General features: G+C 32.8%; 1 protein-coding gene across 3 annotated transcripts in view; it reads right to left on the bottom strand.

Moving 5' to 3' along the window:
• LOC111047290 overlaps positions 1-17,705 on the bottom strand; it is a 117,405-nt gene that overhangs the window by 27,121 nt on the left and 72,579 nt on the right. The window contains exons 3-4 of one of the 3 annotated variants that reach the window (XM_039432369.1): positions 15,252-15,301; positions 10,322-10,340 (exon numbers count right to left, since the gene is read on the bottom strand). The exons of 1 other annotated variant lie outside the window; for it this stretch is intronic. In XM_039432369.1, coding sequence (XP_039288303.1) covers positions 10,337-10,340; positions 15,252-15,301 — 54 coding nt within the window. In that variant the 3' untranslated portion in view covers positions 10,322-10,336. Of the gene's footprint in view, positions 1-10,321; positions 10,341-15,251; positions 15,302-17,705 lie in introns of those variants that run through there. One more of the 3 variants, XM_039432370.1, reaches the window with a different exon arrangement.

The raw sequence follows: 17,705 nt of genomic DNA, 5'->3' as shown, positions 1-17,705 counted from the left end.
ATATTGATGATGGAAACAACGAAAATATTCGACATCATTGAAAAATACAAGATGGCGGTCATTATTGACAGAATGTTTTATATCACTTGTTAAGCAGTTATTGTGAGAGATATCGGATTGGTTTTACAACCAAAGTGTTTAGAATTAACAAAACAATGTTGTTCGACATAATCATCTCATTTTGACAACTCTTTCCATTATTTATTCAACTTCAAAAACTTGAAACATACATTTTTCGGGGACAATATTTTACTTTCCACCCTGTATATGTATTCGCAGTGGAAAAACACTGGTATTATTGGCACAGTATTGTAATTAATTGTATTAATTGTAGAATATTTCCAAAGCTTCAAAATGACATCTGGTTGGAGGCTGTAAGTCCATATTTCACGGCTGGAGCATCATCGGAAAAAGAGTAAAATGTACTGTTTGCAGCGGAAAACACGCTTTTTCCACCAAATGCCAATCCCAACAATTAGAAAACCGTGTAAGCCATTTTCGATAAAATCGCAAAAAACCCTGTTTTTGACAACATTTTCGCCATTTTAGCCGCCATCTTTAATTGCATTTGATCGAAATTGTTCGTGTCGTATCCTTTCTATTACACATGCACAATTCTGAGCTTGAGTGGATTATGCAAAAAAAACACAATCTATACCTCACAATACACACACACACACACACACTCTCTCTCTCTCTTACACACACTCACACACACACACACACACCAATACCCAAAAACCACTTTTTTTAACTCTGGGGACCTTGAAACGTATAGAAATTTAGAAATAGAGGGGTACCTTAATTTTTTCGGAAAGCAATACTTTCCTTACCTATGGTAATAGGGCGAGGAAAGTAAAAAACAATAACAAAGGATCGAGCATAAACTACATTGATCATGAAGAAACTGAAATTAGTGTGTTTCTTAAATCAATGTCAAATACATTTTTGTAGCTATGTTTTTCCTATATGCCAGTATCTGATTCTTTCAAAATTAATTTATCTCTAATTTCATTTGCCCAGTATGATCGGTAAAGTGAAGATCGGTAAAACTATTTTTAAAATATAGAGAACGATTGAGGAGACTGCATAATCACATAGAATTTCATTGCAATTTGGTAGAATATAATATTAACTGGAAAAATAAACTGTAATGAATTACAAGAATATAAGTTTACGGTAAATACAAGAGAGACCAAGTAAAATTTTGTTGAATATTTTAAAAATTGATGGAAAGACTACTCATAAAATTTCGTGAGTAAAATGAAATCCATTATTGTACCAACAAGCCACCTAATTCAAATGCTAGACAAATTCCGTGTGGTGGTCTGGTATAATACTAACGATCCTTAGCTAAAGAAATACCTAATTCCTTATTTCCTGAAGATACCGTATCGTTGGAAAAAAACTTGTAGCGAAGAATTTCTTCTTTAGAAATGTATCGGATAGCAAGGTATTTTCAAATTACTTAGAAAGGCGGAACATTAACACTTCCTAGCGTGTTATGAGGATACATATCCAAGCCTGATCGCTGATTAAAAGGCCAACCGTAAATATACATAGTGTATATACATACAATACCTACATATGAATAGTGAGCTACTCATAGTGAGAGTTAGTGGTTTTTTTTAGAAATGGGCATCACAGTATGATATGTACCGTATTTCAAACATGCCGCATACAGCTATGGTAATAATAATAATGTAGATTATAATAGCTGATGCAGTTGATCTTTGACGGTGATCATCCCACAGTGGGGAGTGGGTCACTAAGGATAATTACTGAGATTAACCAGTAACTGAGCACGGTTTCCACACAGGTAAACATTAGCTCATCCGGGGTTATTTACATTATAATTCAAAAACATTATGATTTGTCTACTCTTTTCCTCTGCCATCTTGCTGTAGGTTTTATTAATTTGAAAATATTGATATTTACGGCAAGCTGTTATTAACCCCTAGCATATTAGCGACCTGTTATTGAGATTTCACTTTCAGGTAGGAGAGAGTAGATGAGTAAAATCAAAATATTGCAAGTTTCTTGAAGTAGACTGACAGAATAAAAGTATAAACTTGTTAAAAAATAATAGTTTATACAAAGCTATTTTGTAGTTGTTTAAAGTGAAAATAAACAAGTATGGAAAAGGAAAATATTTATGAAGTTGAAAGTTGGAATGATTAATTAATAATATTTTCTCACTGAAACAACTCAACAGAAAATAATCCAGACATTTCAGTTTCAAATTCGAAATTTGGCAGTCCAGTTTTGACGCTTCTTTGGAAACGGTTTTTTTCCTATGTCACATTTTCATTGACTGCTTCGGCCAAAACTAAACGCAGAACCCGATAAAGGGTTGTGATTTTGGCAAAAATATTGCTCAATAGGACACACGCCAACAACATTATCCAAACTGGTTCCAAGGTTTCTAAGGTTTTCAAAGCATTTTCCTCACGAGTATGAATTGGAGAATAAAAAATGGATGTTGAAAATTTGAAAGAAACATTGATAGAAAATATGCTGGTAGGGGCAATGCGAATGACAGAGAGAGAGCATCATCTTCAAACAAGTCACTAGAACCATTAGAACACAGATCTCTACTAATATACAAAATAATATAATATTTTCAAATTTAAGTGTAATGAAATGATACTTATAATAATATTATTTTACTTATAATATAAAGTGTTACCTTACTACAGTAATGGAAGATCATGGTACCGTAAAAAAATATATTGAATTTGAAAATTTGATTTATTATTATTATCATCATCTTCTACAGTAAAGGCATGATAAAACAGTTGGCAAGATAATATTGAGAGAATATTGGATGAATGAAGTAATTGGATATGAAAGTAATTTATAAGTTGACGTTCAAGTATTTTAATTACTGAACCCAGGGATAATGCAATAAAAATTGCTAGGGCACAGGGAAACATTGAATGTGTTCTTTTGCTTTCTCATGAGGTTTACGGTTTTTTGATGAAGTTCACGTCGATTCAACTGAGAAAAGCATAACTAAGCAAAAGTCAATTACTCAAAAGTTATTCGTAATCACGATACGTTACTATAAATGTAGTTGCATTATTATTATTATTCTGGAATGTTCACACTAAAGTAATTCCATCCAGTATCATTTTTCTTCGTCCTTATGCCACTTATAGTTGATCTTCCATCTCAATCATAAATTAGACTACTAAAAATAAAATAGAGCGAATATTGCACTCCCAAGACGATCTATTTAGAGGAGATTGATTCCACATAAGTTGCTGAAGTTAACTTGAACTAACCAAGGTTAACCACTTAACTCTGGATTCATGGTGTAATGATGTTAATAAGAATATTATACAAGAAAAGTATTCAAGAACTTGTTGAAAACGCTATTTCAAATCTAGTTACAGATTCCGCATACTGGTAAACAGTCATTTTTTTCATAATTTCAAGAAGAAATCAATGTTGTAGAGATCTACACAATATAAGACAATGTAGTCCAGGCAATGAATGCTCAAAAAAGGGTATAGAGGGAAAAGTTTGGAAGACAATTTTTGACCCCACAGTTCTCTTAAGGGTAGTGAGAAGGTAAACATATCAAAAGACCCCACCCCTACCACCTGTGCTAAGGGGGTGGGAGTGGTTCAAAGGTACTATTTTCTGGTTTCTCGCATATAACTCGAAAATTATGGATTTTACAGACTTAACTATTCTATAAGATATTAAAGCTTACATAATTTCCTACAATATTGAACAACTTTTACAATATCTCTTCCACTTTTCGAAATATCCGCTCTAAAAGATGTGAAATTTTTGAAAAACACATTTTCTTTCGTTTCTTTGTTATTTTTGCTCTTATAACTTTTTTAATATCGATGGCAAAAAACCATACTGTTCATGAGCTTTTAGAGCATTAAATTCTCTTCAATTTGATGTATGATTTCACAAGTTTACACACATCCCCAAGACTGTTGCAGCAGCTTCAGTGTTGAGTGTGAGATCTTCAGTTATGCAAAAATAGACCAATTGACAAAGGAATTTGGAGAGAATTTTTTGGACACAACTTTTGACTTCGCAGCTTTGTTGGGACCATTTAGGGGGTGAACATATCAAAAGTCCTCATTCCTATCCCTTGTGCTAAAGGGATGAGGTGGTTTAAAAGTTGCATTTTTCAATGTTTTGCTTACACGCTCATATATTGTGGAAAATGCGTTCAACCGACATGACTAACTGTTTAAAAATAAAGCTTGATAGATTCTCTACAATATTTGTTATGTGGTGATTTGTGATATCTCCAACAGTTTTCGAGATAAGTGATATTGATTAATAATGTAAATATCTTCCAAATGGTTTGAGATATCGATGAGCGGTTTCCGCCATTCATTTTGTCTTGAAATTCCGTATTGAAATAATGTATCCCATGACCACCTTCCCATTTAAGAAATAAAATTGCATTGAAAATGGCGGACCAAATTTCCTAAGTTATAGTAAAGTAGTATTTTCAATTTGAGTAGGATCCCCAATCACACCCACCGTCAAATTACCTTTGTGTATGAGATATTAAGCCGTTCTCGGACTTTTCACCCACTCAGTATAAATAATCAGTTCTACACTTATTGTAATGATTTTAGAGGTTTATAGCAGCACTCATCCGTATAAAACTTATGAGGATCCGAATTTGAGTTGAGTATTGATTGATTGACACTATTAATCACAAGTGAGATAACCCCCCCCCCATAAGTGGATACGGTGAATTAATGGTTTAAAGCCTTGCAGTGTTTGTTATTTTTGAGTGAATGTGTCCAGACTACTCAGTTGAAGTATGGGGGAGTGCAGTGGAGAGTGCGTCAGAGGGTGATATCATTTGGGGTGAAATTCTTCATTGAGGGAAGAAACCCAGTGAGGACCTCAACTTTGGTTGCTATACCCCAAGCATGATTACCAAGCACACAGCAGAATGCGTACAGTCTATCGATTTGAAGTAAGAAGACTAGAATATTATGCTTTCTCCTTCAAGTTGAAGTCAAGGTTGAAAAATCACACCACGAGCCAATATAGTAAAAAGTGAGTGATTCATTCAAGAAATTAAAATCAAATTTCAGTTTTTGCGAATGAAATATTGATAAATTATTTCCTTTAGAAAATTCTGCTTTGAAATGAATTTTCGGGTGGAAGTGATCAAAACTGAATGTTGTTCACAAATTAGCATTGAAATTAGTAGGCTATATACATCTTCTGTGAAAGTGAAACCTTGAAAAGATAGTAATATACTGTAGTTACATAACCTCTATTTAGACGATTTATGAGAAGTTTAGAGAAGTTTTGGAGTATGTTTCATGCTTCCTATTGTATTGAATAATTCATGAATAGAATGAATAAATTAATAAGAAGGTAGTAAAACAGTCAATTACTTGTTTCATTATCATTCTGTTAGCTTTTTCAATCAATTTGAGTCACAATCAAATTATCATAGAGCGTTAACTGATATTCAGTCATAACTCATAACTATATTATTAGTAATTGTATTTATAGATAAATAAACAAATATTTGAAAGGGATTGAAAAAAATCAAAGATGTAACAATTTGTCGGTCAAATCACTCTTGAACTTCCTGTTTTTATGATAAATGTCACGACTACCCTCTCTCCCAAAAATTACAAAACCAAATACGGAAGAATAGTATCCATTCCGTAATTATTTTGAAATGATTCCAATTTTCGAAGAAGATTCTTCTTCACTTTCGTTTGCGTGTCACGATCGTAGTAGCATTCCAAATCAGGTAAGTATTACAAATGTTTACTCCTCTCATGCTCAATAATACTTTCTGAGTGAAATGAATCGTGACAGCTTGATAGTTAAGGTTTTTTGACAATAGAAGCTTGGAAATACAAACATTCTGGATACTAGAATGAAATAATATTATAAACTATGAATGAATTGAAGCCTATCCAAATATGTCAAAGAAATGGATGAAAAATAATCATGAATGAATCTTTTTTTCGATTTTACGTTAAATAAATGTTATAAATTGGACTAGCCTCATTATTTACAATATGCCTCTTCATTCAGACTTTCGATAATTTGAAACACGGACGTTGAAAACACTGATAACTTGTTTCTGTCAATAGAACTTATCGTATCGAGTACCTAATTGCAGATAAAACTGAAGTGTTGAGATATAATGGGTGTGAATTGAATCAATCCTTGACTGACTTTAGTTCGATACTTTCTATCAAGTTAATTTCGTCGTAACCAATCTTAAATTTCAATAATTTAAAATGAATAAATATGCTAAATAAAGGAAAAACACAAATCAATAAAAATACAGCAGTTATATTCATAAAAACATCAAATAAGAGTTGAAACAGAGTTAAGAGGCTACATAAATCTCAATGAGGAAGTAACCCAATACTTTGATTAAACAAATTTTTATCTTGGTCTTTCAGATAATTTATATCAGAGTTTCACAACACAATTTTTCTATTTTACCCAGCACAAAAAATAGTTCACTTGTAACTTGTCATTCTATATTTTGTATGAATTTCGAGTGAATAAATTTGATTTGATTTGATTATGAATGATCGTTAGCGTTCTGCTAAGTAACGAGGTTGAATCCATCTTAATAAAGGTTACAGTGGATTCTAGGGATAACGATCCACAATAAAACGATTTTTTCGGCATAAGGTATGCTACAAATTTTGGTAACATAGAAAGTACTCGTACATAAGGCTCAAGGTAATAGGTAAGGCCCCAAGGAATAACACAGAACAATGACATTTTCAATGTGTAAGTACTACCTGGACATACATTATATCGCGGTTCAACCTTAGTTTTTTCAGTCTATACAACACAATAGAATGCATAAAAAACAATTGGTTTTCAATCAGTCTCCAGCAATATAACCAAGTTGGGGACAACCTATCCCTATCTTAACATCTATTGTAAGACTTGGTTGTATACTGCTATTGGTAGTGTCACATTGTTGCGAATGCGAACAGAACAAGTCGCGGTGCGGTGAAGATCGATGCCACTTAATTTATTAATAGCTGTGTAATGATAAAAACGTTTGGAGTCATTGATTTAGATCTATAGAAATAGAAGAACACTAGCGAGCTGAAATCTACATAACAACCTGCCCGTTCGTTACCCTTAGTCATTTCATCCCTTATAATATACAAACACTTTCAGACAAGTTGAGAAAATAGCCGTCTGCTAGCTAATAAAGTAAAGTTGATTTCTATTGTTACACGTGTAGACCTCAAGTCTTGAAACTTGAAACTCACCAGACTTACACGAACTACTGTATATGAAATTGGTGGACTGTGAGGTCTCTGGGGTTACGCAACCCTCCGAGACCCCCCCTCCCACACCGGTCACGAAGTTGATCGACCTAGAGGCCTCCCTTGACCCCCCACCCCACACACACACACACCAACCTATGGGGGTGCCCATCGGTGCCCCATAGGCCACAAATCCACATCTCCGAAGACGAAACATAGGAAAGTAGGTAACTGTCGAAGCACTCTGTGATTTACCTGTCTGCTCGTAATTCGTGACTGCCTATCTCTGCTTTGACCACTTACCGCAGACACTACGGCCTCACTCACTCACTCACCACTTGTCACAGTTCTTCTTCCCTTCTACTTTCATCTCCTTTTTCCTCTTCCTCCTTCGTATTTAGTTTTTCATTTACATGTTTTCTTCTTCTCACTTCTTCAATTTTTTTCTCCTCCATCTTCTCACTTCTTCAATTTTTTTTCTCCTCCATTACCTTTATATTCTTCTTCTCTTTGGCCCACATTCTTCCTCTTCTTCTAACTCTACATCATCTCTTCTTGTCTTCTTCACTTGCTCAGGTGCACGAATCTGTGTTTACCTCCAATTTCAAGAGATTGTGTAATATTTTCTACATAATCATTGTATTTTTGTCTGATATGCCATGATAGAGTGGTGAGATAAACATGATCACGATCATCATTGGCCACTTTTTTCATTAATGCCGATTCTAATTGAAATGACGCAATTGGCAACATTCTTATAAAATTCACCTTTATATAAATGTTATGGAGAACAACAGCTTAGCCTTAGGTTAATGGTAATATAGAGTATTTCATGGCTGAGGCCAGCTATATGGGTCTTGCACTAAAATAGCCGTTTTCACAATATTGTCGGCAGACAGTTTTTACTGTCAGGACACCCAGAATGTCTTCCGATTGGCTAAATGCCTTCATTGGCTGAGAATTAGCCAATCGGAGGACATTTTGGGTGCGGTGCCGATGGATCTAATGACAGCCAATGAATCTAATGAGACATTTCAATGGAAAAGTAATAATTTGGTAAACTGCACTATGATTAAAAATACAGCCTTTTAGTGTCATAAAGTTCTATTTATTTTTACTTGCAAGTATTAGTAAAATATTTTGCGATCTTTCGAATATTTAAATGTTGATAATGTTCAATCGCATAATATATTTCAATACTTTTATTAGTAATAAATTAGAAAGCTTACATAATATATAATTTTCACAAAGGTTTATTTCTATGTTATTCTATGAATAGTGAGTATCACTACAGCATATTTCATAGAGTTGTTATCAACATATTTGATATAGTTTGGTAGGTTTGTATCTACCAAATTATGTTGTATTTCCTCTTAAAACACCTCTTTCTCCCTCCCTCCTCTCATTCACCCTCCCCTCCAACGCTAGCATCATCTCGACACTTACCTAGTTTTTCTTCTGTAAAGTTCTTAAATTTTGAGCTTCCTATTTTCTCTTCTCCTCTTAAACCCTCAATCAAACTACTTTTCTGTTTTATTATCTTTTCTCCAAGCGTAAGCACCTGCAAGGCTTCTCATCTCCTGCTTCAAGCTACCCCAATCTTATTTTCTAAAAAAATAAACAAATATAGGCTTTGGAATTCAACCTCCTAACGATTTCTGATACTATATGGAAGGTTTTGTAGAAATTGGTTTAACCAACTGCTGGTATATTATTTTTGGATAGTTCCATTCTTCAAATTTCTTTCTGTTATTTAGTTCTTCGGTGAATATATGCAGTAGCAGAAGTAATAAGTTCTATTTATAGAGCTTTCATTGAATATTTGAAATAATTATTATAAAGAAAAATTATTCTTGTTATAGTCTCAAAATTTCATTCACAAGGTATTTTATCAACGTTGAAAAGGTATAAAATTGTAATGGAAAACTTGCATTTAATTACTAGTAGTTCTGTGAAGGGTAGACCTCTCGCAGTATTCTCATTCACAAGTACCTGATATCACTTGTTTTAAATGTTAACAAACTCAGTTCACGCTTGAATTTGTATTCCATATGATATAATTCATCCAGATCCGTGATAAACTTTCTATCTGAAGAAAATTATTTTTTAACAATCAAAAATGTTATAATTTCTCCAGCATAATTTAGTTCATTTGTTTATTTTTAATCACCTTTTAAATTAGGTTTTTGGAAGGTGAGAATATTGATACTAATGGGCACGCATGATAATACCATGACTGCAAAACAAAATATTGTAACCAAAGACCTTAAAGCTGCGATTATACCAAAGTTATTAACAAAATGTTAATAACTCAATCCTTATAGATTATATTAGATTGAACATAACTTATCAAACACATGATGAAGATGTGTGTTTGTCAACTTCCGTTCAATCGAATAGAATCTATAAGGATTAAGTTATTAACATTATGTTAATAACTTTGGTGTAGGCTAAACCCAGCTCAAAGATGCATACCTCTTCAAGATCTTTGATTGAAACTATAGACCTTATACAAATACAGTAATAGACTGGCTTCTCCACTCATCTGTGTAATAACTTGTCAGCTGATTTATGATGAATAATTCTATAGTCTGATTTTTACTTTCCTTGCCCTATTACCATAGGTAAGGGAAGTATTGCTTTCCGAAAAAAATATTAAGATACCCCAATTTATAAACTTCTTTATAAAAGTCAATATTCATGTGTTACGGGAATACATCGAAAGCATTATGACACCAAGAATGTGAACACTAAGCTTGCTTATATTTCAAGGCAAAACCAATCATTTCTACAATCTATTTGACGTTAAGGAGAGTCATAAAAAAGAAATAATATTTTCACTATCTTCAGAAACGACTGAGGAAAAGAAAGGTGAAGAATATTTTCTGGGTTATTTAACGATAAAATTGGTTGGATTTTTACAGTTTACAAAGTTACTGCTGGCTAAAAGCTGAGTTCTTGAATATAATAATTCCCAACACGAAGAAAAAGGAAACTGAAACACCAACAAATATAAGCTCCAAGAGCATATCTCTAAACCAGAGCGAATTGTCGAATTGAGTCTGAAATCACCTGAAATTATCTGAAATTATAGATATTCTTACAAAATCGTGTAATACCTTAGCTATCTATATTACTCTACTCCATGAAAATGTAAAAATGATTGATTTCGGGATCATTCATTCAACAAAACATCTTGATGAAAAGATACTGACACAGAATAGAAAAGGCAAATACTATGCACAATTTATTATTAAAGAGGAATGTCAATGAGTTGAAGTGGGCCAACTAATTGTACACTAATAATTCTCTCGTCATGATTGATCACATTTGAGAGATATTGTCAAGTTTAACAGTTGCAAAACAAGAAAAATCACATAGCGATTCACCATGCGATCCTACTTCGCAAAACAATAGGAATAAATGTGAACATGATTGAAAATTTTTATCTAAATAATACATTGAAATGAAATATGAAAGTTGAAAGTATTCGCAGGTCTTATAATATATTGTATACCGGTATTTATGAAATCTCAGAGTGAAAGAAGGAAAGAAAAATTAGAGGTGGAAAATATAGTAGAAGTGAAACCGGTAATGTCTAAAATTTGATTTTCAAAGCAGTGTAATATGTAATTGATTGTGAGTTTGATATAAATGTGAGTTTTTATGTTTTGTGGATTTTACTTAATAGCCTAGCAGTGAAATAATGATAAGTTTACTGGATTGAATAGCTTATAAGAAATTTCAAGTTGATAAGAACAAATTGAGAATTATTCAAAAATTTCAAGTATAAACAATAAATTTGAAGAAAATTATGGAACTAAGAGAAGTATCAAGAAAATGATCAAACTTATCCCAATCAAGATTGAATTTGCAAATGGAACGCATCAATTATATTACATTTTATTGGCAGCTTTATTCCTCAAATATTTCATTTGATTAATACACGCTACACAACCCTCATCGCACGTTGCTACCTCTAACAGTAGAATAATGAACAGGTTCAAGAAAAGAAAAAGAGGAAACGCTTTAGACAAATTAAGAGACTGGAGAGACTACTCCAAAAAGCGATGAATAGAGAGTGGAGAAGAGGTAAAATATAAATGCTACATGTCATGTACTCCGGAACTCCAGTTACGATTTAGGGCTTTTGCTAGAGGTTGCTGTCAGGGAGTTCTTCCTCATTCCCTAGACAAGGGGAGAGGGGAGAGTTCCCTCTCATGACTCACATCACGCACAAAATGTGAAAACCCTGTCGTCTGCAATCGATTTTCTACACCCCCATCTCTCACCCCTCAACAACTATATCCTGCAAGGGTGGTCCTGGAGGACTCCACCATTTTGAGGTCCCTTAATAAATACACAGACTTTGTAACCCATTCTGACTGTGTCCAGTGCTCAGGCTCTATAAAACCACATACAATGTGGTGAAACCGCATTGAAGCGGTGGTAAGGCCATTTTACACTCAATAACAAAGTGGAATTCTAAATGAAAAGTCTGTTTGACCCAACCTCAGACTCCGAAATCCCTGTTCAGTGGTTTTATGAGCATTTCAGGAAGCCAATGTACAGTGGTTTCATGAACATTTACGGAAGCCTCTAAGGTTTTTAGTAGTAATTTTCATTTTGATAACCACAATACACATCTGAGACAGATCTAGAATTATGATTATAATAGTAAATATTCTGCGTTTCCAACTATTGTTTCTAGCTTAATCAAACATGAGTTACCTAATTTAGCTTAAAGAAAGAACATATTTTCTTGTAAGAAATAATTTCAATCAAACCTTGATACTCTTGGTTTTGTTCAATCAGGAATAATTTGTTAACATGACAAATTAAGAAGTGAAATGTGAACATGAACCATTTCAATTTTGGATCAATGTAGGCCTAAAATTTTGAAAAAAGAGTAACTTTGGTTGAAGAAGGAGTTTTCATTCTAATATGAAATTAATAAATATTTTAGTTAATTGGATTGAACCCAACTACAAGATCTATGAATGTGAAGCATACATACAAGTTTTCGACCAATCAAAGAAAATTCAACTGATACTCAAATTAATTCAAATATTACTCACCAAAACCTCAACTCGGAGACTGAACTTGGGAGATGCAAAAAAATAATCACCTGAAACAAGAAAAACTGGGAATTAATACTGTAGCACGATTGAAGAAAGGATAACAGAAAATTAAAGCCAGGAAACCATGAATTACAGTATGCAAATAGAATAATCCAATAATTGAAATGGTGGATGTCGAAACATCTTTTCTATGATTATGGATATTTACAGTACAAGCAAATAACTATCACCAAATACAAACAAGGACAAATAATTGGGCTAAACCTTTGCCTGAAGGCACTCCGAGAGTACAGCTTTCAAAATCGATCTTAAAAGCGACCACTTTCACGGTCAGTGCTTATAACTGGACAGGAAACCGATAGAAAGGTAGATTAAGCTGAGAAGCTCGTCGATTATTCCATGTTGTAAGCCCTTGCGGCCAAACTACTATTGAAATCAAAACCAGAGCAAGTCAAAGCCACAGATAACATACCAGTGTCTTTTGTTTATAGCTCATTCAAAACAATTCTGTTTCAATGCATATTGTTTTAAATTTCAATATAAATCTTGAAAATGGAATCCCTATTAAATATAATAGATACATAAATCTACTTATAGAACCTGAACATGGATTGAACTTTCTCTGCATAAATTGATATTCCTTTTAAGGTGCCAGAGGTAAATAACAATTTTCGATCAAATTTTCTCAAGAAAATATTGGACAAGTTAGAAGTTTTTGATAAAAAATAAGCATAATAGCATCAAAGCATAAATATATTAACGAAATTCAAAACTGTGTTATCATTGTTTTTTTTATTTATGAGCCAACTTGATACCTGAGAGGGTATGACTAAAGATGATAATACTGCACTGACCTGAAATTACAGCATTACATAATCATTATTGATTTTTCTCTGTTAGATAATAAATATTAGTAGATGAACTAGGTAGAAATTAAACTATGAAATTGTAATAATACAAGAGACAAATTATAAAATTACTGGAAAAAATCGTTTTTGTTTGAGCACATAGATTCTATCAAATAATTATTTAATTTAAAATTTTGTCACCAGTAAAAATGAAATGGACATAGGTTTCATGCTGTATCATTGGAATTCCGAAGAAAAACATAAATAGGTCACAGTAAAATTAGTAATAATTTATATCATTAAGCTATAATGTAATATAAGACACAAATTCGGAGTGAAACGGATAGTGTAGGTATTTTGTTTGGAATTGGGAAAACAAAAGGCTGCCTAATTCAAATTGAGGAGGATCTAATCGATACTAAAATTGATGTATTGAAAAAATCAGTATGATACTGTGAGGCTTTCAAGTTTATATCTTCTTCAGTAGTACTTATCTATACTATAAAAAGAACTGACTTATTTATACACGTACTTATACACATAGGAAAATTATGTTTGACGCATCATCACGTCTGAACTATTTAGATTTTAATAAACCGAGGATGGCTATAAGCCTTTTTAATTCTTCAAGAATTTATTACGTCAAGATTTCAATTTGTCATGTTTCCAGTTGTTGTATAGAAACAGTTGAAAATTTCGTTTAAAAGGGAGATTAGATGATAGGAATGATTAAAAATGAATAAAAATAAAAGATTTTCTGTCGCATGAAAATTTTGGTCCGCCATTTCGAATTCAACTTCATTTTTACTTTCCTTGCTCTATTACCATAGGTAAAGAAAGTATTGCTTTCCCAAAAAAATTAAGGTACCCTTATTTCAAGTTTTCTATACGTTTCAAAGTCCCCTGAGTCCAAAAACATGATTTTTGGGTGTGTGTGTGTGTGTGTGTGTGTGTGTGTGTGTGTGTGTGGTGTGTGTGTGTGTGTGTGTGTGTGTGTGAACACGATAACTCCATTCCTAACTAACCGATTGACTTGAAATTTTAAACTTAAGGTCCTTATACGATGAGGATCTGACAATAAGAAATTCAATAAAATTTAATTCAAGATGGCGGAAAAAATGGCGGATAATTACTAAAAAACCATGTTTTTCTCGAAAACTGCTCTAACGATTTTCTTCAAATTTATACCATGGATAGCTAATTATAAGCCCTATCAACTGACATGAGTCTCATTACTGGGAAAATTGCAGGAGCTCCGTAATATTCTTGAGAAAAATGGCGGGTAATGACTAAAAAACCAAGTTTTTCACTGTTTTCTCGAAAACGGCTCTAACGATTTTCTTCAAATTTATACCATGGATAGCTATTTATGAGCCCTATCAACTGACATGAGTCTCATTTCTGGGAAAATTGCAGGAGATCCGTAATATTCTTGAGAAAAATGGCGGATAAAGACTAAAAATCCATGTTTTTTACGATTTTCTCAAAAATGAAGACCGATTTTTTTCAAATTCATACCCTGTATAGTTATTTATCAGCTCTATCAACTGGCATGAGTCTTTTTCCTGGGAAACTAATAGGGGTTCCACCCCTTCCTTGAGAAATGGACTGTGTAACCTCCTTCTCATGCAAGAGGTAGGTAGGTTACAGTAACTATATTACCCACAGTATGGCCATTGACTGTCACGCTTCTGATTGATTAGCTCGGTCACATGGTACAAATCCGCCATTAAGATTCCAAAAAAACTTTCAAGTCCTATCTTATAGCATTAGACATTTGGAACTTATCACTTATTTTACCGATTGGAAACAAATTAAGAAGTGAAATGTGAACATGAACCATTTCAATTTTGGATCAATGTAGGCCTAAAATTTTGAAAAAAGAGTAACTTTGGTTGAAGAAGGAGTTTTCATTCTAATATGAAATTAATAAATATTTTAGTTAATTGGATTGAACCCAACTACAAGATCTATGAATGTGAAGCATACATACAAGTTTTCGACCAATCAAAGAAAATTCAACTGATACTCAAATTAATTCAAATATTACTCACCAAAACCTCAACTCGGAGACTGAACTTGGGAGATGCAAAAAAATAATCACCTGAAACAAGAAAAACTGGGAATTAATACTGTAGCACGATTGAAGAAAGGATAACAGAAAATTAAAGCCAGGAAACCATGAATTACAGTATGCAAATAGAATAATCCAATAATTGAAATGGTGGATGTCGAAACATCTTTTCTATGATTATGGATATTTACAGTACAAGCAAATAACTATCACCAAATACAAACAAGGACAAATAATTGGGCTAAACCTTTGCCTGAAGGCACTCCGAGAGTACAGCTTTCAAAATCGATCTTAAAAGCGACCACTTTCACGGTCAGTGCTTATAACTGGACAGGAAACCGATAGAAAGGTAGATTAAGCTGAGAAGCTCGTCGATTATTCCATGTTGTAAGCCCTTGCGGCCAAACTACTATTGAAATCAAAACCAGAGCAAGTCAAAGCCACAGATAACATACCAGTGTCTTTTGTTTATAGCTCATTCAAAACAATTCTGTTTCAATGCATATTGTTTTAAATTTCAATATAAATCTTGAAAATGGAATCCCTATTAAATATAATAGATACATAAATCTACTTATAGAACCTGAACATGGATTGAACTTTCTCTGCATAAATTGATATTCCTTTTAAGGTGCCAGAGGTAAATAACAATTTTCGATCAAATTTTCTCAAGAAAATATTGGACAAGTTAGAAGTTTTTGATAAAAAATAAGCATAATAGCATCAAAGCATAAATATATTAACGAAATTCAAAACTGTGTTATCATTGTTTTTTTTATTTATGAGCCAACTTGATACCTGAGAGGGTATGACTAAAGATGATAATACTGCACTGACCTGAAATTACAGCATTACATAATCATTATTGATTTTTCTCTGTTAGATAATAAATATTAGTAGATGAACTAGGTAGAAATTAAACTATGAAATTGTAATAATACAAGAGACAAATTATAAAATTACTGGAAAAAATCGTTTTTGTTTGAGCACATAGATTCTATCAAATAATTATTTAATTTAAAATTTTGTCACCAGTAAAAATGAAATGGACATAGGTTTCATGCTGTATCATTGGAATTCCGAAGAAAAACATAAATAGGTCACAGTAAAATTAGTAATAATTTATATCATTAAGCTATAATGTAATATAAGACACAAATTCGGAGTGAAACGGATAGTGTAGGTATTTTGTTTGGAATTGGGAAAACAAAAGGCTGCCTAATTCAAATTGAGGAGGATCTAATCGATACTAAAATTGATGTATTGAAAAAATCAGTATGATACTGTGAGGCTTTCAAGTTTATATCTTCTTCAGTAGTACTTATCTATACTATAAAAAGAACTGACTTATTTATACACGTACTTATACACATAGGAAAATTATGTTTGACGCATCATCACGTCTGAACTATTTAGATTTTAATAAACCGAGGATGGCTATAAGCCTTTTTAATTCTTCAAGAATTTATTACGTCAAGATTTCAATTTGTCATGTTTCCAGTTGTTGTATAGAAACAGTTGAAAATTTCGTTTAAAAGGGAGATTACATGATAGGAATGATTAAAAATGAATAAAAATAAAAGATTTTCTGTCGCATGAAAATTTTGGTCCGCCATTTCGAATTCAACTTCATTTTTACTTTCCTTGCCCTATTACCATAGGTAAGGAAAGTATTGCTTTCCCAAAAAAATTAAGGTACCCTTATTTCAAGTTTTCTATACGTTTCAAGGTACCCTGAGTCCAAAAACATGATTTTTACTTTCCTCGCCCTATTACCATAGGTAAAGAAAGTATTGCTTTCCCAAAAAAATTAAGGTACCCTTATTTCAAGTTTTCTATACGTTTCAAAGTCCCCTGAGTCCAAAAACATGATTTTTGGGTGTGTGTGTGTGTGTGTGTGTGTGGTGTGTGTGTGTGTGTGTGTGTGTGTGTGTGTGTGTGAACACGATAACTCCATTCCTAACTAACCGATTGACTTGAAATTTTAAACTTAAGGTCCTTATACGATGAGGATCTGACAATAAGAAATTCAATAAAATTTAATTCAAGATGGCGGAAAAAATGGCGGATAATTACTAAAAAACCATGTTTTTCTCGAAAACTGCTCTAACGATTTTCTTCAAATTTATACCATGGATAGCTAATTATAAGCCCTATCAACTGACATGAGTCTCATTACTGGGAAAATTGCAGGAGCTCCGTAATATTCTTGAGAAAAATGGCGGGTAATGACTAAAAAACCAAGTTTTTCACTGTTTTCTCGAAAACGGCTCTAACGATTTTCTTCAAATTTATACCATGGATAGCTATTTATGAGCCCTATCAACTGACATGAGTCTCATTTCTGGGAAAATTGCAGGAGATCCGTAATATTCTTGAGAAAAATGGCGGATAAAGACTAAAAATCCATGTTTTTTACGATTTTCTCAAAAAT

The sequence above is a fragment of the Nilaparvata lugens genome, chromosome 7 (genome assembly GCF_014356525.2).
Source record: "Nilaparvata lugens isolate BPH chromosome 7, ASM1435652v1, whole genome shotgun sequence".
Taxonomy (NCBI): Eukaryota; Metazoa; Arthropoda; class Insecta; order Hemiptera; family Delphacidae; genus Nilaparvata; species Nilaparvata lugens.
Note: the sequence above shows the minus strand (reverse complement) of the source record. Positions and strands in the feature narration are given on the sequence as shown.